General features: G+C 41.6%; 1 protein-coding gene across 3 annotated transcripts in view; it reads right to left on the reverse strand.

The window, feature by feature from the left end:
- Positions 1-2,283: 2,283 nt before the first annotated feature.
- Positions 2,284-19,323, reverse strand: part of BVES (blood vessel epicardial substance) — a 37,656-nt gene continuing 20,616 nt past the window's right edge. Inside the window, exons 7-8 of one of the 3 annotated variants that reach the window (XM_003258385.4) lie at positions 18,816-18,957; positions 2,284-2,876 (exon numbers count right to left, since the gene is read on the reverse strand). In XM_003258385.4, the coding sequence (XP_003258433.1) occupies positions 2,752-2,876; positions 18,816-18,957 (267 nt within the window). In that variant the 3' untranslated portion in view covers positions 2,284-2,751. The remainder of the gene's footprint in view (positions 2,877-18,815; positions 18,958-19,323) is intronic. The other 2 variants (XM_003258384.4, XM_003258383.4) reach the window with 2 other exon arrangements.

Consider the following 19,323-nt stretch of genomic DNA (forward strand, 5'->3'; position numbering starts at 1 on the left):
ATCTGCTTCTTTGAGATCAAGTCTATATGGGAGGGTTTCTTCCTTAGAGGTGTGTATTTAAAAATAGTTTCACGTTTCCCATTCAGGCTAAGTGGCTCTTTTAAGATTCCTAACCTTGAGGTTACAATCTTCACATTGAGACACTGATACACACACATACTTTAATAAAAACAGTAAATGGTCTTATATCACCTACTTTTAGCAGTGTGCTTTTAAAACAGGTTTGTTCCCAACATTACAGAAAATATCTCCAAACACATGCATTACTTTCTACTCAGGGAAGGATGTTACATCTAATGACTGTATAGAGTGATTTTGTAAATTAGTCTTATGCACGTGTAAACTAAATGGGCTGCCCAACTTAACCCCAATGGTTAAAGGAAAGTAGTCTCAGCACTATGATGTCACAGTCACACCTGTGCTCTCAGGTACAGGGTGAGGGTGAGAGTGAGAGCGAGAGCGCACGGAGAGTTCAACCTGAGAGAGCTTTATAATTTCAAAGCCTAGGCTGTCATTCACCTCTGCTTCATTTCTCCAAAACAAGTTCCTCATTTAGCTACCTGAAGAGACTGCTGCAGCAGTACAGTGAAAGCAGCCTTTTTTGAAATAGGGTCTCACTCTGTTGCCCAGGCTGGAGTGCAGTGGTGTGATCTGGGCTCACTGCAACCTCAACCTCCCAGGTTCAAGTGAACCTCCCACCTCAGCCTTCTGAGTAGCTGGGACTACAGGCATGCACCACCACACCCAGCTAATTTTTTTTGTAGAGATGGGGTTTAGCCATGTTGCCCAGGCTGGTCTTGAACTCCTGGGCACAAGCAATCCACCCACCTTGGCCCCCCAAAGTGCTGTGATTACAGGTGTGAGCCACCGTGTCCAGTCGACAGTAGCCTTTTTACTGTGATGTCAATAAACCAACATCTGAAGATGTCAGGAACTGGATTCAGAGTCTGCGTAAATTTTCTCAATGAGTGACCGAGCATGTAAATTTAACTCAAATGAAATTACTACAATAATTGCTTTAAAAACATATTTAGGAAAATGAGGTGACCCTAGATGAGCTTATTTATATGCCTCCTCTAACAGAAATCACCTCATGGTAAGAGTTGCTTCCTTTGGCTCAGTTCACCTGAAAACAACTTCATTTGGAACTTTTCTTAGCCATTTAACCTAACAGGAGACTGACTCAAAGTTGGTTCTAATGGATGAAGCAAAATAGACATGACCAGCATGGCCAATCAACAAGCTTCATTCAACAGAGTGTCCTGGCCAAGTGCCACAGCCACACTGGCCAGACACACTGACTAGTTACGCATCTCCCACCAGCCAAATGCCACTGTTTACTAAACCATGATTTCAGTAGAAAAGAGAGCTCTGGAATCAAGGCCCTCACTGCAGCGTCTGGGTTGGGTGTCCATGGCCTGGCCTGTGGTAAACCCTCTGCCCTCCACCGTGTTCACGTTCGCAGCTCTGGCACTGGGGCATCTGGGACTTTTTTAAAAGAGACGTCTCTGCCTCTAGATGAACAATCTGGAACTTCAGAATACAGATCAAAGAATGAAGCGGATCTTTCAGTCGCCTCATCCTGTGGCACCTGCCCAGCCATTTAACTCCCCTGTCCTCCCACCCTACATAAAGTGCTTCCCACACCACAGTGTGCACGACATGGTGACTCCAAATCCCAAGGAAGTTGAGTTTAGCTGGAGGTTAACCCCGTGCTCAGAAACCCATCTGTTATCTTTCCAGCTTCAGGTTTCAGAGCAGTTTATAAATGGCATAATACAAGGGTAATGTGAGTAAAATCTGAGAGTTTTGTTCATCATCAAGTTATCGACACAGTGCCCAACTAAGTAAGGTGATCTAATGGAGTAATACTTCTGGCCTGGGAGAAAAATAAAACCAGTCAAATCACACCTTTCTCTAAAATGTTCCGTTAAAAAAATATGGAATAGGCTGGGCGCGGTGTCTCACGCCTGTAATCCCAGCACTTTGGGAGGCCGAGGCGGGCGGATCACGAGGTCAGGAGATCAAGACCATCCTGGCTAACACGGTGAAACCCCGTCTCTACTAAAAATACAAAAAGTTAGCCGGGTGTGGTGGCAGGCGCCTGTAGTCCCAGCTACTTGGGAGGCTGAGGCAGGAGAATGGCGTGAATCCGGGAGGTGGAGTTTGCAATGAGCCGAGATTGCGCCACTACACTCCAGCCTGGGCAATAGAGTGAAACTCCGTCCCAAAAAAAAAAAAAAAAAAAAAAAATATATATATATATATATATATACATATGGAATAAAGTTTGAGATTCCCTGCTTTTTCATGTTACCTTAGCCTCAATTTTAAACTTACATTGTTCGTTAAAATTATCAAATGGACAACCTTATTGCCATGGAACAAAAAAGACTGTGAGGAAAAAGAATCATAACTTGGAAAAAAATAAGTGAAAAGGCATTGAGAGATTGCTAAGATTTGTTAAGTTAAAACAATAATATATCTAGAAAAGACTGTGAAAATATATATCTCAAAAGAGAACAAGGCATAGTCAGAAGGCTCAGTAAAACAATTACTTTAAAAGCTGACTAATAAAAAGGGTAAGTGAAAGAACTCTTCCATCCTTGACCCTTCCTCACTTCCTCCCTCAGACTCTACCAGTCTGGATGCACTAAAGCAGAATAACCTAAAAGCCATGAAAAAGTGCTGGTATTTTTCAGGATCTCTTCAAGACACCTTCCGTCTTGGTAACCTGAATTCTCTCTCTGATCAAGGCAGCTGATGGACTTTCAATGTATTTGGAGATGCCGGTTCAAAGACCTCATCGTCATCTTCTGCTCCTTCTTCTATTGGTTTCATCTTGGCAGAGGCTCGCTGGTGTGGGGATGACACATCTGTGGAAAGATACAGGAGGGAAAACCACTGAATGCACAATCTGCCCAGACACTGGTGTGATGTATCAATCATAAATTCCAACTGGAAAATAAAACTGTAGGAATCTATCACTAGTACCAAGAACACAATTTCCATAAACCATTCTATTTCAATTCAGCATCTCAATAAAACCACCAAGTCAAGAAGAGACTCTCAGTCAGGAGCACAGATGAGGGACAGATTCCACCGCATGTGCTTGGATGATCTGAGCTACTCAAATATATTCAGTTCCCAGGGGTTTTGCCCCACAGTCTATTTAGGACTCAGAATGCATGTTCCTACATTAATATCATACATGGGGGCTTGAGTCTCATATTGGCCCTTGAAAGTTGATTTAACTCCTAATTTCCCCAAAGAATACTTGTATTCCAAAATTATGGAACCTATCACCATCTGTAATATCACCTAAAACATTTCTTGCCTCCACCATGGAGTCCAGCCACTCCCTGGGCTTATACGCAAAGGAGACGGGAAGAGGAAGAAAGGCCAGGCATTCAGGAGGGAAGAGCCAAGTGGAGGAAACACAACCCCAGACAGCAGCAGGAGAAAAGGCATCCCCAGGGCCTTTTAGGATGCCATTTAATCAAAGGAACCAGGTAACAATTCATTCATTCAGTCACTCACTGATTCATGCATTCACCAAATGGTTATCGAGCATCTACCATATAATGGATACCGGTGTAGAAGAAAATACTATCTAAAAGTAAGAGTAGAAGTCATTATCAAAAGGCCTCTCAAGGTGCCTAATGAGCAGGTAACGTGACTGCATAAACTCCCCTCCTTACAGTCACCACCATCACTGTCAGTATCCATGTTGTCTGGGTTTCCACCTGCGCCACCCACACCCATATCCTCACTGCCCAATCACAGGGTAGAGTGGCATTCAGGCAGCCCACAAATGCTGAACTCAGCTGGGGAGAAGGTTGATGGTGGAGGGATACTGGGTGAAACCTGGCTCTCTAAATACGTGCTTACAGCGAAAGTAAGTGGAGGATCTATTAAGACATGAAGCAGATCTGCTACAAGATGACCACAGAAGTTTGTCAAGATCAGCTGTCATTCACTGGCAGAAGTCAGGAGCAGATAGCTGGGTTGGCCAGCACAGGAAGAATGCCACAACCAGCAAGGAGGGCCATGGGCCATAAGCATGTCACACAGCCATTCCTGGAGGGAGGCTGAGACAGCGGCAAAGGCTTTGCCCTGGCACTCAGCCATGAATGAGTGGTCATTCCTGGCCCCTGGTATGGCACAGGGGGAGGGAGCATGCAGAGTGGTCAAGACCAGAGGCTCAGGAAACAGTTCCAGGGTTCAAATCCCTACTCTGCCACCTGCACTCAATTACCATACCTTTCTAGGCCTCTGTTTCCACATCTATAAAAAGGGGATATTCTTAGGATCTGCTCCATGGGATTGTTGGGAGGATTAAACAGAATAATGCATATGATGTGCTTAGCAGAGTGTTGGGCCTATAGAACATGTGACTAAATGTCATTTCTTATTAACTGTACAGTCACTGCCATACATCTGGGGAAATGTTACCACCAGTCCACATCTTCTAACATAAAAAATATGCAGAGCTAGACTGTGGTACAGCTAATGTATACTCGCTGTACATATACGGAAATTGTTCACTTACAGACATATACAGCAAAAATACTGAGTTTCTTGAATAACAACTACTGACATAAACCGTAGAAAACAGGCATCTAATAAAATGGTCCAAGAACCCAATTCTGCACAGGGCACAGCATGGGACGTTCTCAGGCGAGTTCTTCCCCTTTCCCATGCAGCTGACATCAAACACATGAAACACAACCTCTACTTCACATGTCTACTCAAATGGCAATGAATTCTATCTGTGTGACCTTGGACAAGTTACTTTACTTCTTTGTGCCTTGATTTCCTTACCTGTAAAATAGGAATAATAAGAACAGCACCTATTTCATATGGTTGTTATAAGGATAAAACAACTTGATACTTGTAAAGTTCTTCTATCAGTGCCTGGGATGTAATAACCACTTTGTAAATATTTGTAAGAATATAAAAATCAATTACTATGTCTTTGGAAGGCTATGGACTTAATAATGAGAAAATTTGTTAAAATCCATCATTGCTCATAAGAATGGCCAATAAAGGAAATGGGCCTTGTGCTCAAATGGGGGTTTGTGTTTCTCAATCTTAGCTCTCTTGAGTGTAGCAAAATTGTCTTTAAAAACAAAAACAAAAAAATAGCCCTGGTTTCCATCATATTTTTAGCCTTAAGTTATCATTGGGTCTCATAAAATATTAACTTAGGCTGAGTATCTACAATGAGATAAAACTCTCAGAACAAACAATAAGATGGCATGTCTAAGAGCATTAAACGAAGTCAATAATATATAGTATTTAGACATAATTATATAACACGCTTAACAGAAACCCAGTTTATTCTGTCTGAGGAAGTAGGACTAACTGGTTTCTAGTTTTTAAGCTCATCTATCAAACCAGGAAGGACATCCTACAGTTATATTGAGGCAGGTATCTATACTCTGGACCCACAATGCTATTTAACCCTCCCAACTCTCTCACCTATCCTTTGCATTTTTTTTCACTGACAGAAAATGAAGGGAGGACTCAACACAAGTGGAAATGGTTAAGTGAGAACTTCCCAAGAGTTTTCAGCTTTTCTGTGAAAGAATTTATTCTGCTCCCACCATATTTGCTGGGGCAGAAGAAGAGCTGTGGAACTTACTATATAACATTAAAAGGATAATGAGAGTCATTCACAATCCTTAGGGTGACATCCAGGGTTCTCCAAGTTGGGTCTCCCTCCCTCTTCCAGTCCAAGCTCTTGCAAACTCACTGCTCTTCAAATCCAGCCCATCCTCCTCTTTTCCTCTTGCTTTTTTTCCCTCTACTTGGAATGGTTCCTTCACTCCCATCTCTAACCACCAAATTCCCATCGTTTCCTCAAGCAGGATTCAAACTCCACCTCCTTCATGTGTAACCCTCCATGACTCCTGTGGGAAGAGTCTACCCTCTTCATCTCAATAACTTCAGCCCTTACACGTTCTGTGTAACATTGTGGTTACAGTATTTGCAACTCTTCCTTATTAGAAAACAGGCATCTTGAATGCTGTAACCAAGCCCTCTTTTCTCCCGCAGTCTCACAGAAGTACCCCACACATAGCCAGGACCTTGATAATGTCTTTAAGTACACAGTGATGTAAAAAAATCCCTCCTCTGCAAGGCCACATAGGGAACCTCAGAAAGGATCCTGAGGATGAGGGAAAAAGACATGGGCATCACCTTTAATCTCTGGCGGGTCTCCCAGTGGGACACCACCAGCATTCCTCAAGCACAGGCAGGCCTCAGGGTCCAGTAAACCTCATTAGGAAAAGGGACTGTCATCACTCTACTCTGTAGCATGTCCCCTGAAGGAAATCACTTTCGTAGAATTGATTCGACACTGCTTAGAGCATGGACAAGAACACTGTTCTCTCAAGGGAATATCAATAGGCTTAATAGCACCATCACCTGCTACAATGTTTTCATCCAATCAGTAAAAGGAATCAGGGAGCAACCACAAGGTGCTAGGACAATGGGTTAAATGTTGGGGAAATAAAAAGGAATCACACCCGGTCTTTCATGCTGTCTTATTTTATTTCTCAGAAACTCAAAGCACTTTTCAGAGCAATTCACCCTCACCACATCTGTACCATTATTTCTACTGCATATTCAGAAGCCAAAGCAAAGACATCCCTGAAAGAAAACAGAGAGGGGTGGCTGCCATGAATGAGCTTATTTCTCACCAGGGCATGAACCACTTAGAACATATCCTAGGAGGATAAACCAGGGAGCCCTAAGGGCCTGGGAAGATGGAATTTTTCTGCAAAAGCTCTTGACTCACTTTCATTTCAAGCTTTGTGGCTGAGAATCTGCAATCCCCCCCCCAAGTCCCTGTCCTTACAACAACACTGCCTTGTTGCTCTTTTTCACCTTGGTAGACACACTGGCAGACAGGAGCACAGCCCAACCTGTCACTTCCAGGGACTACCTGATGCCAGCTGGCTGCCAACCCCTCGCTTGGAATTAGAATCACGGAGAGTGTCCACTCTTTGTACCAACCCCAGTTAGCCTGGCCTTCTGTACCATTGAGGGCCAAGTATAACATTCACATCCAGGAAGACAAAAGGATCACCTGCCCTGCCTCGGAATCTGCAACTGTCATGGCCACCAGAAAGGCCAGCTTTGAGGAGTGAGGGGCTCACCTGGCCCCTAGACATGGGACTTTCTGGCCTCATCAGGAGACTTACTGGTTCAATGGAAAGATTCAGAGTCCATCCCTATATAGCTGGAAATTATTTCTTTGAACCCCTAATACATCCAAAACCAATTTGTAGTATGAACAAAAAAAAAGAGGGAATATTATATTTCAAGGGAATGCTCTTACATTTCACAAGTTGAACATTAATAAATAACTTCTACAGTTTTGCCTGGTTTTTCATTAATTTTATGTACTGATGGATCATCAGAAATTTGCCCAGAAGCCCAACTATCTTCCAGAGATGTAAGAACATGAGAGGAGAGAGGAAGAAATAGAGCTTATCTTTAGTTAAGTGATTTCTCAAATCACTTTTCTTCTTCAAGGAGGTTACTATAAGGTTCATGATCTCTGTAGAATGCTTTACTTTTCATTTATTGCCAATTGTAGAGGGGCAAATAATTTCATATCCATAAATTTCCCAGAAAATTGATTCTTAGTTTTCTATTAAAACTATTTTTACAGTTGGGAGGTAGAGTGGTTAACTCCATCCTGTTGTATTTATTGTGATCAGGAAAAGACTTCTGTAGTAATTTTTTTTCTGTTAGCTAAAGTCACCTTCCACCTACCAGTTAATACATTTTATTATAAAAGCACATAAACAGTATCATACTGAACTACAATCCAGACTTAACAGGTGAGAAACTGTTAAACGGTTACATCAAGAGTTACTGTTGCTGGAGGGATGTTTCATATTACACCAAGTGGCAAAAAAGTCCTCTGCTCAAAGGACTTCCATAAGGACCAAGGCATCGAAAAGGTGCAGTCAGTGGAGCAGAATTGTGCTCTGGGCTGTCTGCCATACTCGCAGTATGTTCAGGTGCGAAGAAGAGAACTGTAGCACCAGGCTGCCATGCTGAGGGTGAGAAAGAAAAACTCCAAGTCAAGGGCCCTGAGCACATGCGGAAGACTGGGACAGCAGCGAGAGTCCTGAGCTAAACAGTGGACACTCTGCTCCTGCCAGATGGCAGGGGGTGACCACACCGTGGGCTCCCACAAGGGGATTCAGATATGGCCAGCAGAGTCTCTCCTGGGCAGAACTGTTCAGATGGCAGCTAGGGCTGGGTGCTGGTTAGGGAGGAGGGGAGCCCATCGTTAAGACCCACTGCATGTCCCTGAGGGTCACTGGCTGCAAGGGCAAACGAAACGCTGACCTCCATGGAGGGCGGGCTTGGGCTGCCCTGCAGATCCTTCTCTGTCTTCCAGAGTCTTGAGTTAAAGAACCACAGAAGGCCTTAAAAAACTTTTTTTTTAGTATAAAATATTTGTGGGTACATAGTGGATGCATATATTTATGAGTTACATGAGGTATTTTGATACAGGAATGCAATGTGAAATGATTACATCAGGGTAAATAGGCTATCCATCACCTCAAGCATTTATCCTTTGTGTTACAAACAATCCAACTTACTCTTTTGGTTATTTTAAAAATGTATATTATTTTTTACTATAGTCATCCTATTGTGCTAGCAAATACTAAGTCTTATTCATTCTTTCTACCTATTTTTTGTATCCATTAACCATCTCCATTTCCCCTCTACCTCCCCCCGCCCCCATTACCCTTTCCAGCCTCTGATAACCATCCTTCCACTCTCTCTGTCCTTGAGTTCAGTTCTTTTAGTTTTTAGCTTCTACAAATATGTGAGAACATGTGAAGTTTGTCTTTCTGTGCCTGATTTATTTCACTTAACATAATGAGAGGAGGCCTTTTTATACATGAACCAGGGAGCTCTTCCATGACAATCAGTCAAATCTCTGCCATACAGGGTAAGAAAAAATGAGGTAAGATTCTTTCCCTATTAAGCTTATTTCTATTTCAGTGTGCTTCTAATTACAGGAGGGCCTGAGGGCCTCTCCTAGGAAGTAAAAGTAAACAGACATATTTGTTGTTCTTAAATCCAGAGTGAAGGTCATGCCTGTTCCAGAGGATGAATAAACTACCTCAAATCTGAACTTCAAATAAGTAGAGTACCATGATGTGAAATCTGTCAGGTGACTTTTATCCTTGCTTAAGAAATATGCTTTTTAAAAAGGAGCAACATTTCTGTAAGCTAAGACAATGTGCTAAGGTTTTCTTCTCTCCCCTGTTAACTTTAATGACGTTTTCTCCATTTCTTTCAAAATGTTATTATTTTTATTATGTTTAACCATCTGGCCAACTGCTTTAGCAAGTAATTAAAAACCTACAGGAGTTTAGAATTTTAATTAGATTGTACAACTTTTGAAGAATGGGAATGGGGAAGGATTTAATGGCTTTTTTTTTCCTGGAAAGAATTCTTTTCCTGTCTTTGCTTATTATATCCTAAGATTTTTTTTAATTGAGGAAACTGAGTTTGAATTGAAGCTTTCTGAACAATAATACTGAAGAGTAGCTTTGGCCTGTGCACCAAATGTTTCCTTTAAAACACTCAGTGCCAGCACTGAGGAACTCAAGCAAAGCGTACAAAATTAGGGCAAATGCGGAGGTTGGAGTAGCTTAGTGGTTCCCGTGATGAGGTCTACTCTGCCCCAAGAGCACATTCTCAGAGCAGTCCCCTAACTGCTCGGATGGACCATCAGGGCCTTGAGCTGTACAGCACAAGGTGTGGTGTGAGCAGCCAAGGAGGAGCAAAAGTCCTGCAGCCTCTTCCTGCTCACAAAGAAGAAGATACAGGGTAGAGGAGAAGGTGAATGAACCTAGGAGAGGAGTGAGGGCAGGATCCAGGCTGGCAGCCATGCAACAGTCCAGAGAACAATCCATCCAGGATGAGGCTGGAGGACGGCAGGCTCTGTAAGGAAAGTCTCTGGGAAAAATGGGACACAGAACTGGAAGAAAGGATATAAGGACAGAAAAGACAAGGATAAGGAAAAAGGAGGGCAACTAGAAATGCCCATAGAAACAATAAGCAGTATGAAAAGGCAGGGGTCAAATAGAGGAAAACCACTCAGAGACTTGAAGAAAAAATGAAATGGGTTTCACCTAAAAGACAGAATGAGGAAGAAGCCTGAAGATCCCAGGGATATGGTGAGTAAGATGTGTCCCACAACAACAAGGCAATGAAACAACTTCAGGGGAAAAAAGACAGTCAAGGCATAAAGTAAACCATGGCATGATTTTCATGTTGTATATGAAAGAAGAATCCACTTGAACTTGATTTTTAGAACAGTCTCCTTTGAACAGAACAAGAGTCATGACATTGGAAACTGAAATAAATGTAAGCACTGCCCACTACTTGGTTCCACGTAAAGCACAATAATCTCAACATTGTTTATTTGTCTTAGACTTTGTGAAACAATTCATAGACAAAGGCTAATTGCAGTTATAAAAGAGAACATATAACTTGACCGTTTCAAAGTAAAAGAAGAGACCCAGAATAGTTTGAAGGTAGAAGGGGGAAGAATAAGAAGGTAAGGATGCTATCACGCTACCTGACTTCAAACTATACTACAAGGCTACAGTAACCAAAACAGCATGGTACTGGTACCAAAACAGAGATATAGATCAATGGAACAGAACAGAGCCCTCAGAAATAATACCGCATATCTAAAACTATCTGATCTTTGACAAACCTGACAAAAACAAGCAACGGGGAAAGGATTCCCTATTTAATAAATGGTGCTGGGAAAACTAGCTAGCCATATGTAGAAAGCTGAAACTGGATCCCTTCCTTACACCTTATACAAAAATTAATTCAAGATGGATTAAAGACTTACATGTTAGACCTAAAACCATAAAAACCCTAGAAGAAAACCTAGGCAATACCATCCAGGACATAGGCATGGGCAAGGACTTCATGTCTAAAACACCAAAAGCAATGGCAACAAAAGCCAAAATTGACAAATGGGATCTAATTAAACTAAAGAGCTTCTGCACAGCAAAAGAAACTACCATCACAGTGAACAGCCAACCTACAGAATGGGAGAAAATTTTCGCAACTTACTCATCTGACAAAGGGCTAATATCCAGAATTTACAATGAACTCAAACAAATTTACAAGAAAAAAAACAAACAACCCCATCAAAAAGTGGGCAAAGGACATGAACAGACACTTCTCAAAAGAAGACATTTATGCAGCCAAAAAACACATGAAAAAATGCTTGTCATCACTGGCCATCAGAGAAATGCAAATCAAAACCACAATGAGATACCATCTCACACCAGTTAGAATGGCCATCATTAAAAAGTCAGGAAACAACAGGTGCAGGAGAGGATGTGGAGAAATAGGAACACTTTTACACTGTTGGTGGGACTGTAAACTAGTTCAACTGTTGTGGAAGTCAGTGTGGCGATTCCTCAGGGATCTAGAACTAGAAATACCATTTGACCCAGCCATCCCATTACTGGGTACATACCCAAAGGACTATAAATCATGCTGCTATAAAGACACATGCACACGTATGTTTATTGCGGCACTATGCACAATAGCAAAGACTTGGAACCAACCCAAATGTCCAACAACGATAGACTGGATTAAGAAAATGTGGCACATATACACCATGGAATACTATGCAGCCATAAAAATGATGAGTTTATGTCCTTTGTAGGGACATGGATGAAACTGGAAATCATCATTCTAAGTAAACTATCGCAAGGACAAAAAACCAAACACCTCATGTTCTCACTCATAGGTGAGAATTGAACAATGAGAACGCATGGACACAGGAAGGGGAACATCACACTCCGGGGACTGTTGTGGGGTGGGGAGAGGGGGGAGGGATAGCATTAGGAGATACACCTAATGCTAAATGACGAGTTAATGGGTGCAGCACACCAACATGGCACATGGATACATATGTAACAAACCTGCACATTGTGCACATGTACCCTAAAACTTAAAGTACAATAAAAAAAAAAAAGAAGGAAAGTAGGGATGCTAATGTCCTCATCTTTTAAAAAAATTTATTTTTTTTGAGCAGGGTCTCACTCTGTGCCCAGGCTGGAATGCAGTGTCGTGGTCTTGACTCACTGCAACCTCAACCTCCTCAGGCTCAGGTGGTCCTCAGCCTCCTGAGTAACTGGGATCATAGGCACAGGCAGGCCATCATGCCCTGTTATTTTTTGTATTTTTTGTAGACAGAGTTTTGCCATGTTGGCCAGGCTGGTCTTGAACTCCTGGGCTTAAGTGATCTGCCCGCCTTGGCCTCCCAAAGTGCGGGGACTACAGGAGTGAGCCGCTGGGCCCAGCCCTTAATGTCCTCACCTTTAAAATTAGTGCAGTGAGAAAAAGAAATGGAGATTTAAGTGTATTGTTTAATGTTACAAAGTTAAACAATAAAAGAACAAAAACTGTGACTTCACCATATTGAGCAGAAATCGGAGGGGAAGTTAGAAGTGAGCTATCTACGTAGGTCAGTAGATAAAGGTTACTAAGTCCACCTAGAGTTGATGAGAAGGTAGTCACTTGCCTATAATCCCAGTACTTTGGGAGGCCAAGATGGACAGATCACTTGAGCCCAGGAATCTGAGACCAGCCTGGACAACACAGCAAGACGTGGTCTCTACAAAAATACAAAAATTAGCCAGGCATGGTGGCATGCACCTGTAGTCTCAGCTACTCAGAAGGCTGAGGTGGAAGGACATCTTGAGCCTGGGAGGTGGAGGATGCGGCGAGCTGTGATTGTGCCACTGCACTCTAGCCTGGATGACCGAGTGAGACCCTTTCTCAAAAAAAAAAAAAAGATTAAGTGTATAAAGCAATAAATAACAGCACATCATTTAGCACTGTGGTTAACAGCTGTTTCAAAGTGATTGTTCCTTGGGAGCAGAACTAAGGTTAGCTTGGAGGGGGGTCAGTTATTTTTTTTCACTGTAAGGTTTTTTAACCATATGATATCTATGTATATTAACTTGATAATTTAAAAAATTTTGACTAACAGACTAAAAATGTACAACTGTATAAAATACCTTCAGATAAGATTTTATAGGTAAGAAAATGCTATGTGAGGATAGAGGCCCCTCCGGGGGCTAGGAGCAGGGCACTGGCATGAGAGAGCATAGCCTCTACTGGCCGGGGAAGACATGGTCACATTCCTAAGTCTAAAAATGGAAAATGAAACACCCACCTCACAGGGTGGTTGTGAGGATTAAATGAGAACCTGGACAAAAATGGTCAGGATGTGTCAGGGGCTACAGCGGTAGCTGAATATCCCCAAACAAGTTTATGCTCACATTGATCTCCCTAAACTACACTTCACTCATCTACAAAATGAGGGTATTGCTTTTCTCTATCCATCTTGGTAGGTCTGAGAATTGTTCAGGCTCATCTCCCAGAAACCTGCGGCCTAATCACATCTTTCTACCTCTCTGTACAATTCATGTAAAGCTTATTGTTTGTAAGTCTATGGTTGCTCACAACGGGAATGAAACACAAATTGAGCAGAACAGATTATTTCATGAAACCAGCCTCGAAACTAAGAATGCTGTAATGGCTTCTTGCATCTTTCCAGGTAAGTAAATACAGAAGAGAACCAAGAGAAACTCATTAGTTTCTCTCAGACATATTGGTAGCCTTTTCAGACTGCAAGCTAACTAAATATTTGTACAACTAGGTCATACGACATTAGTAGGCTGTCCACAGCAGCTTTTTTTTTTTTCTTTGAGACAGGGTCTCACTCTTTCACCCAGGCTGGAGTGCAGTGGCAAGACCATGGCTCACTGCAGCCTAGATCTCCCAGTCTAAAGTGGTCCTCTTAGCTCAGCCTCCTAAGTAGCTGGGACCACAGGCGCATGCCACCACCTCCAGATAATTAAAAAAAATTTTTTGTAGAGAGGGGGTCTCGCTATGTTGAGAGGGGGTCTCGCTATGTTGCCCAGCTTTATCTTGACCTCCCGGGACCAAGAGATCCTCCTGCCTTGGCCTCCCAAAGTGCTGGGATTATAGGTGTAAGCCAGTGTGCCTGGCCAATGTAGTACTGTCTTGATACTAATAAAAAACAAAATACTTAACAAAGATCTTAATAGGAAACATCTCTCTAAAGATCTCACAGCATCTTTAAAAACAACATAATTATTATTTCATGAAAAAAGACACGGTTTAAACTAACAAGCTTTTTCAAAGATGAGTTCCAACTGATTGCATTGCCTGTATTGTCTTGTCATTTAAAAAAAAAAAAACAATCCAAATGATAGGTTATTTAACCCCAATTAACTAAAATACAGTTCCGTAACATTCAAGGAAACATATGTCTTCCTGTTACCATAGCAATGCCTGAGCTGGGCAGCACTTACTAGTGATGGAATTGCCAATACGATCCATCTGTGTGAATGTGTGTGTTTTATACATGAAGAGAGCTAAGAAGGAGAGAAGACACAAGGATGACAACAAGGTGCCCTGATGAGCAACACCTCGGTCCAGGAGCCAAGAGAAGAAAGCTTTCCTACATACACTGGCACTAAAGCGTTCTCACACCTCTCATACATCTTGTCCCTTCCTCTCTTCCTATCTTGCTATATTCCATGTTTGCAAACATGAAACCCAGTAAACGAAGCAATGGGAAAGTGAAAGAGTTAAATGAACTGAATTATGAACTACTGAATAAACAGAGAGAATGACTTTTTCTCAGGCTATCTCATGACTTCACTTTCTTCCCACAATTTGGAGTGGGAATACAGAATCTTTGTGGAAAGGAGTAGAGACCCTGCTGTGGATTTAGCGTTGTGTGGCATGTATAAGAGCAGAGTACAACATGAGAAATGGGAGCAGCAGCAATTCCATTAAAACAGGTCACTTAGTTTCCCTCCACCTTTTTTTGATCTGTATTTCTGTTTCACTGAACATTTGCTGTGTAAAGCTATGAAGTATATTTGTCGCATTACTGATTGAGATCTTTAAAGTAGTGCCTTTACTAGAATTTATGCAAGCTTCTAGACCAAACTACCGGCAGATGAGAAAGACAAGAACACCATAATCACCACCATGGGGATGAACTCAGCAAAATTCCAGAAGGTGGGAAATTCTACAGCTTTCCTACTCAAAGTGTAGTTCACAGACCAGCCACACTGGTATCACCTGGGCACTGGTTAAACCTGTGGACTCCCAGACCCCCACCCCAGCCTGCTACATCAGGAGCTTTAATAAGATCTCCAGGTGATTCATATGCACATTTAAGAATCTATTGTTCTACCAGACAAACCAAAACACCAAAACAAAAACATATGCAGAAACACACACACAGAGACAGAGAGACAGAGAGAGATGGAAAGGGAGCCCCGAGGTGTAGCGGCTGAATGCAATGTGCACATGCTGTTCAGATCGTGATTCGAAAAATAATTATAAATATTCGTATGCACGTTAATGTTTAAATCGACCTAGACTTGGGTTAATGAATAGGTGGAACAATGTAAAAAGGTTTAAGGAAATACATAAGGTATATTTAATTTGGTATGGAGTGACACTGCTTGTAATTCTCTAAGTACTCTAACTAAAAGCTAAATGACACTGGAGATTATCATTGGATAATTTCACATGTTCCTAAGTAGAACCCTAGTACTCCAGTGCTAAGAATAAGACAAAAATTTTCATTGAAATGGATTACATTAACCAATATATGAAAACCTATCTGCAGCACTACTTGATCACAAGGAAGGAATCAGGAGATGACAGGTTTCCCCAGAAAAGTAGGTGGGAGTTGAGAAAAAGTGGCTTGGGGCAAGTCACTACCTTCTCACCAACTCTAGGTAGACTCATCTGCAAAGAGGCAAATAACAACAGCTCCTGTGCCTAGCTCACATAGCTGTCAGGTTCAAATGCAAGAACAGATGTGAAGGTGACCTGTATATGGAAAAACGCTAGTCAACTGTTACTTGTATTTAAAAAAACACAGAGGTAATCTGGTCTACAAGCACGAGCTTTTGTTTTTCTTTTCTTTTTTTTTTTTTTTTTTTTTTGATACAGGGTCTCACTCAGGCTTCTGTGCAGTGGCTCAATCATGGCTCACTGCAACCTTGACTTCCCCAGCTCAAGCAATCCTCTCACCTTAGCCTCCCAAGTAGATGGGACTACAGGCATGTATCACCATGCCTGGATAATTTGTTCAATTTTTTGTAGAGATAGGGTCTCATTATGTTGCCCAGGCTGGTCTTGAACTCCTGGGCTCAAGCGATCCTCCAGCCTCAACCTCTCAAAGTGCTGAGATTACAGGTGTGAGGCACTGTGCCTGTCCAAGCATGAGCTCTGGAATCAGACAGGATCCCTAGGTTTGTATCGCAGAACCAGCCCCCATGGAAGAGGGGCAAGTGAATAAACATCTCATGTTCCCTATTTCCTCATCTGTAAAATGACCTAACACCCGCTGTAGTAGACTGTGTTATAGTCCAGCTTTCCACCTGTTGTTTCTCACTAGCCCCTTCCTGCACAGCCCCTGCAGAAGGGTTAAATGATCTATCCGTTGATGTTGGTTCTGGCAAGTGACTTCTGTGGCCCAGAGAACATGCATGGAAGTGGTACTTGCTCCTTTAGAGCAGGAGCTTTAACAGCCATCTTGTGAATCTGCCACCACTGTCTTCCCTCTGCAGTTACAATGGCAATGACCCAGATGGCAGCTGGTCTTTTGGCTGAGCCCCAAGAGTAGGGAAGTGCAGCACCGGACCTTCATGTGAGCTTTAGTTAATACCTTCAAAAAGTTACTATGCAGGCCAGGTGCAGGGGCTCATGCCTGAAATCCCAGCACCCGAGGCGGGTGGGATCCTTCTGCCTCAGCCTATTGAATAGCTAGGACTACAGGCCTGCACCACGACGTCTGGCATTTTTTTTATTTTTATTTTTATAGAGACAAGGTTCTCTTGAGCCCAGCAGTTCAAGGCTGTAGTGATCTGTAATTGTACCAATGCACTCCAGCCTGGGTGACAAAGTGAGACCAACCCCCATCCCCCCTGCCATACAAAAACAAAAACAAAAAGAAAACAAACAAAAAAAAACCGGAGATGAAATTCTTGTATGAAAGGTGATCTCCCAAAATATTAGAAGGAAAACAACATTCTTATCACCAAGGACAAGATGTTGAGGCAGAGAGATTATTCTGTACAAGACTTTATTAAAATAACTCTTGTCTTTAAGTCTTCCAACATAATTTAGTTGCTTTTTCATATCTTACTATTCTTTGTCCAATTCACTATAAACTGTTTAATTGCTTCTTTAGGTCTTCATTTCCTTATGAAAGCTTCTGTGCCATGTAAAACCTGTATGAGCTTTTGACACAAACTCATACAACTTGTATTACATTTGTATCCTCTTCTCTTGTTAATCTGTCTTATGTCAATTTAATTCTCAGGTCCAGCCAAAAAACAACCCTAAAAGGGAAGAGGTAAAGTTTTTTCTTTCCTACACACCAATTATATGGCCTTGTAAATTCCAGCCTCTCCTGACTATGCAATACTTAAAATCCCTAATATAACTTATCTAAGGCACACAAAGTTACAAGATCATTTACATAAAGAATTGTTGAATGTGTTTGCATTTTTTAAAAGTTAATTTGGTTTAAAATACAATTGGAAATACGAATAGTTTTTAATTCATGCAATGGAAGAATATCTGCCTTTTTGCTATTTCATATGAATTTGTTCAAAGTTTTTATACCATCATTCTTAGAATAATTCTTAATTTTAAGTATTTAATTCTTAATTTAGTTTTTCTCATTTTACTTACTATTTTCAAGATCTAGGTTATTTGTGTTAAACTTAAGATGTTTTGAAACAATCTAAACTATGGAAGAATACCGGAAAATGTGCCTCTTGGCAGGCATGTGAATGAGGTAGCTTACAAGGGTGTTGAGTGATCTCCTTCATCTTTGGGAATATTCCATTTCTCAATCACTTTTTAACTCATGGCATTCATACTGAGATAACCAACCAGCAGCAGAACACCCAGCATTTATTTGTCTACCATTTAGTAAAACATTTCTGGGTCCAGGCTTTCACTCTAACTAAAGTCATGAAAGTAACAAAGCCAAATGGCAACAAAACCAAACAAAACCAAAGCAACAAAACCAAACCATGTGGACTCTTAGAGTATTCTGGTGAGCCACTAGTTTTTTTTTTGAGACGGAGTATCACTCTGTCGCCCAGGCTGGAGTGCGGTGGCGTGATCTCGACTCACTGCAAGCTCTGACACCCAGGTTCATGCCATTCTCCTGCCTCAGCCTCCCGAGTAGCCGGGACTACAGGCGCCTGCCACCAAGCCCGGCTAATTTTTTTTTGCATTTTTAGTAGAGATGGGGTCTCACCATATTAGTCAGGATGGTCTGGATCTCCTGACCTCATGATCCGCCCACCTCAGCCTCCCAAAGTGCTGATCTGCCCACCTCAGCCTCCCAAAGTGCTGGGATTACAGGCGTAAGCCACCATGCCCAGCCGGTGAGCCACTATTTAAGCAAAGTATATGGCAAAACCAGTGAACAATTTCAATTTCTGAAACAGAAATAATAGTTCTAAAGTTGGCTTTTAGCTCATATGCAATATGGGGGAAATGCTACACAAAATTTGATTGTTTTTATTATTACCTTTAGGTTACATTTCAAATAGTTACCTGCAAAGTTATTTTTCTAATCAAAGTTGTCATTTGTCTATGTCCAGAAATACCCATCAGAACTCTGGAGTAGTATCAGTTTTGGGATAACTTACAAAGAGAGGACATGCTGGAGGTACCCCGAAGAAACTGGTGCAAGCCGTCGTCACTGTCACTGGAGCTGGCTATACTGTTCCTCATTTCCAACATGGAGATCTGTGTGCAGAGGCTGAGCTGATGTTCCAGCTTTTTGGCTTTCTACAAAGCAAAGTTTTAAGCTTTCTGAGAATTATGGGAGTTGAATCATACATTCCATTTAAGCAGCATGTACTTTTCCTAGAAATACATTAGTGCATTAAAAAAAAGAATAGCTGATACATATTAGGTGGCCAATAAACATAAACTATGATTTTTATTATTAGCTATTACCATATATTATAAAAAAATCAAATATACTTAGTAGCCTATTTATAATAAGCTAAATAATTAACTGAAATAAGCACCAGCTTAATTTGATAAACAGCCCAGACAAGATGATTTTGAAAGGGCACATATACTCAATTGTCACTGTGTAACAGTACTTATCACAGAAACGTTTTTTTAAATTCTCTCTTGTAATCATTT

The sequence above is a fragment of the Nomascus leucogenys genome, chromosome 3 (assembly GCF_006542625.1).
Source record: "Nomascus leucogenys isolate Asia chromosome 3, Asia_NLE_v1, whole genome shotgun sequence".
NCBI lineage: Eukaryota > Metazoa > Chordata > Mammalia > Primates > Hylobatidae > Nomascus > Nomascus leucogenys.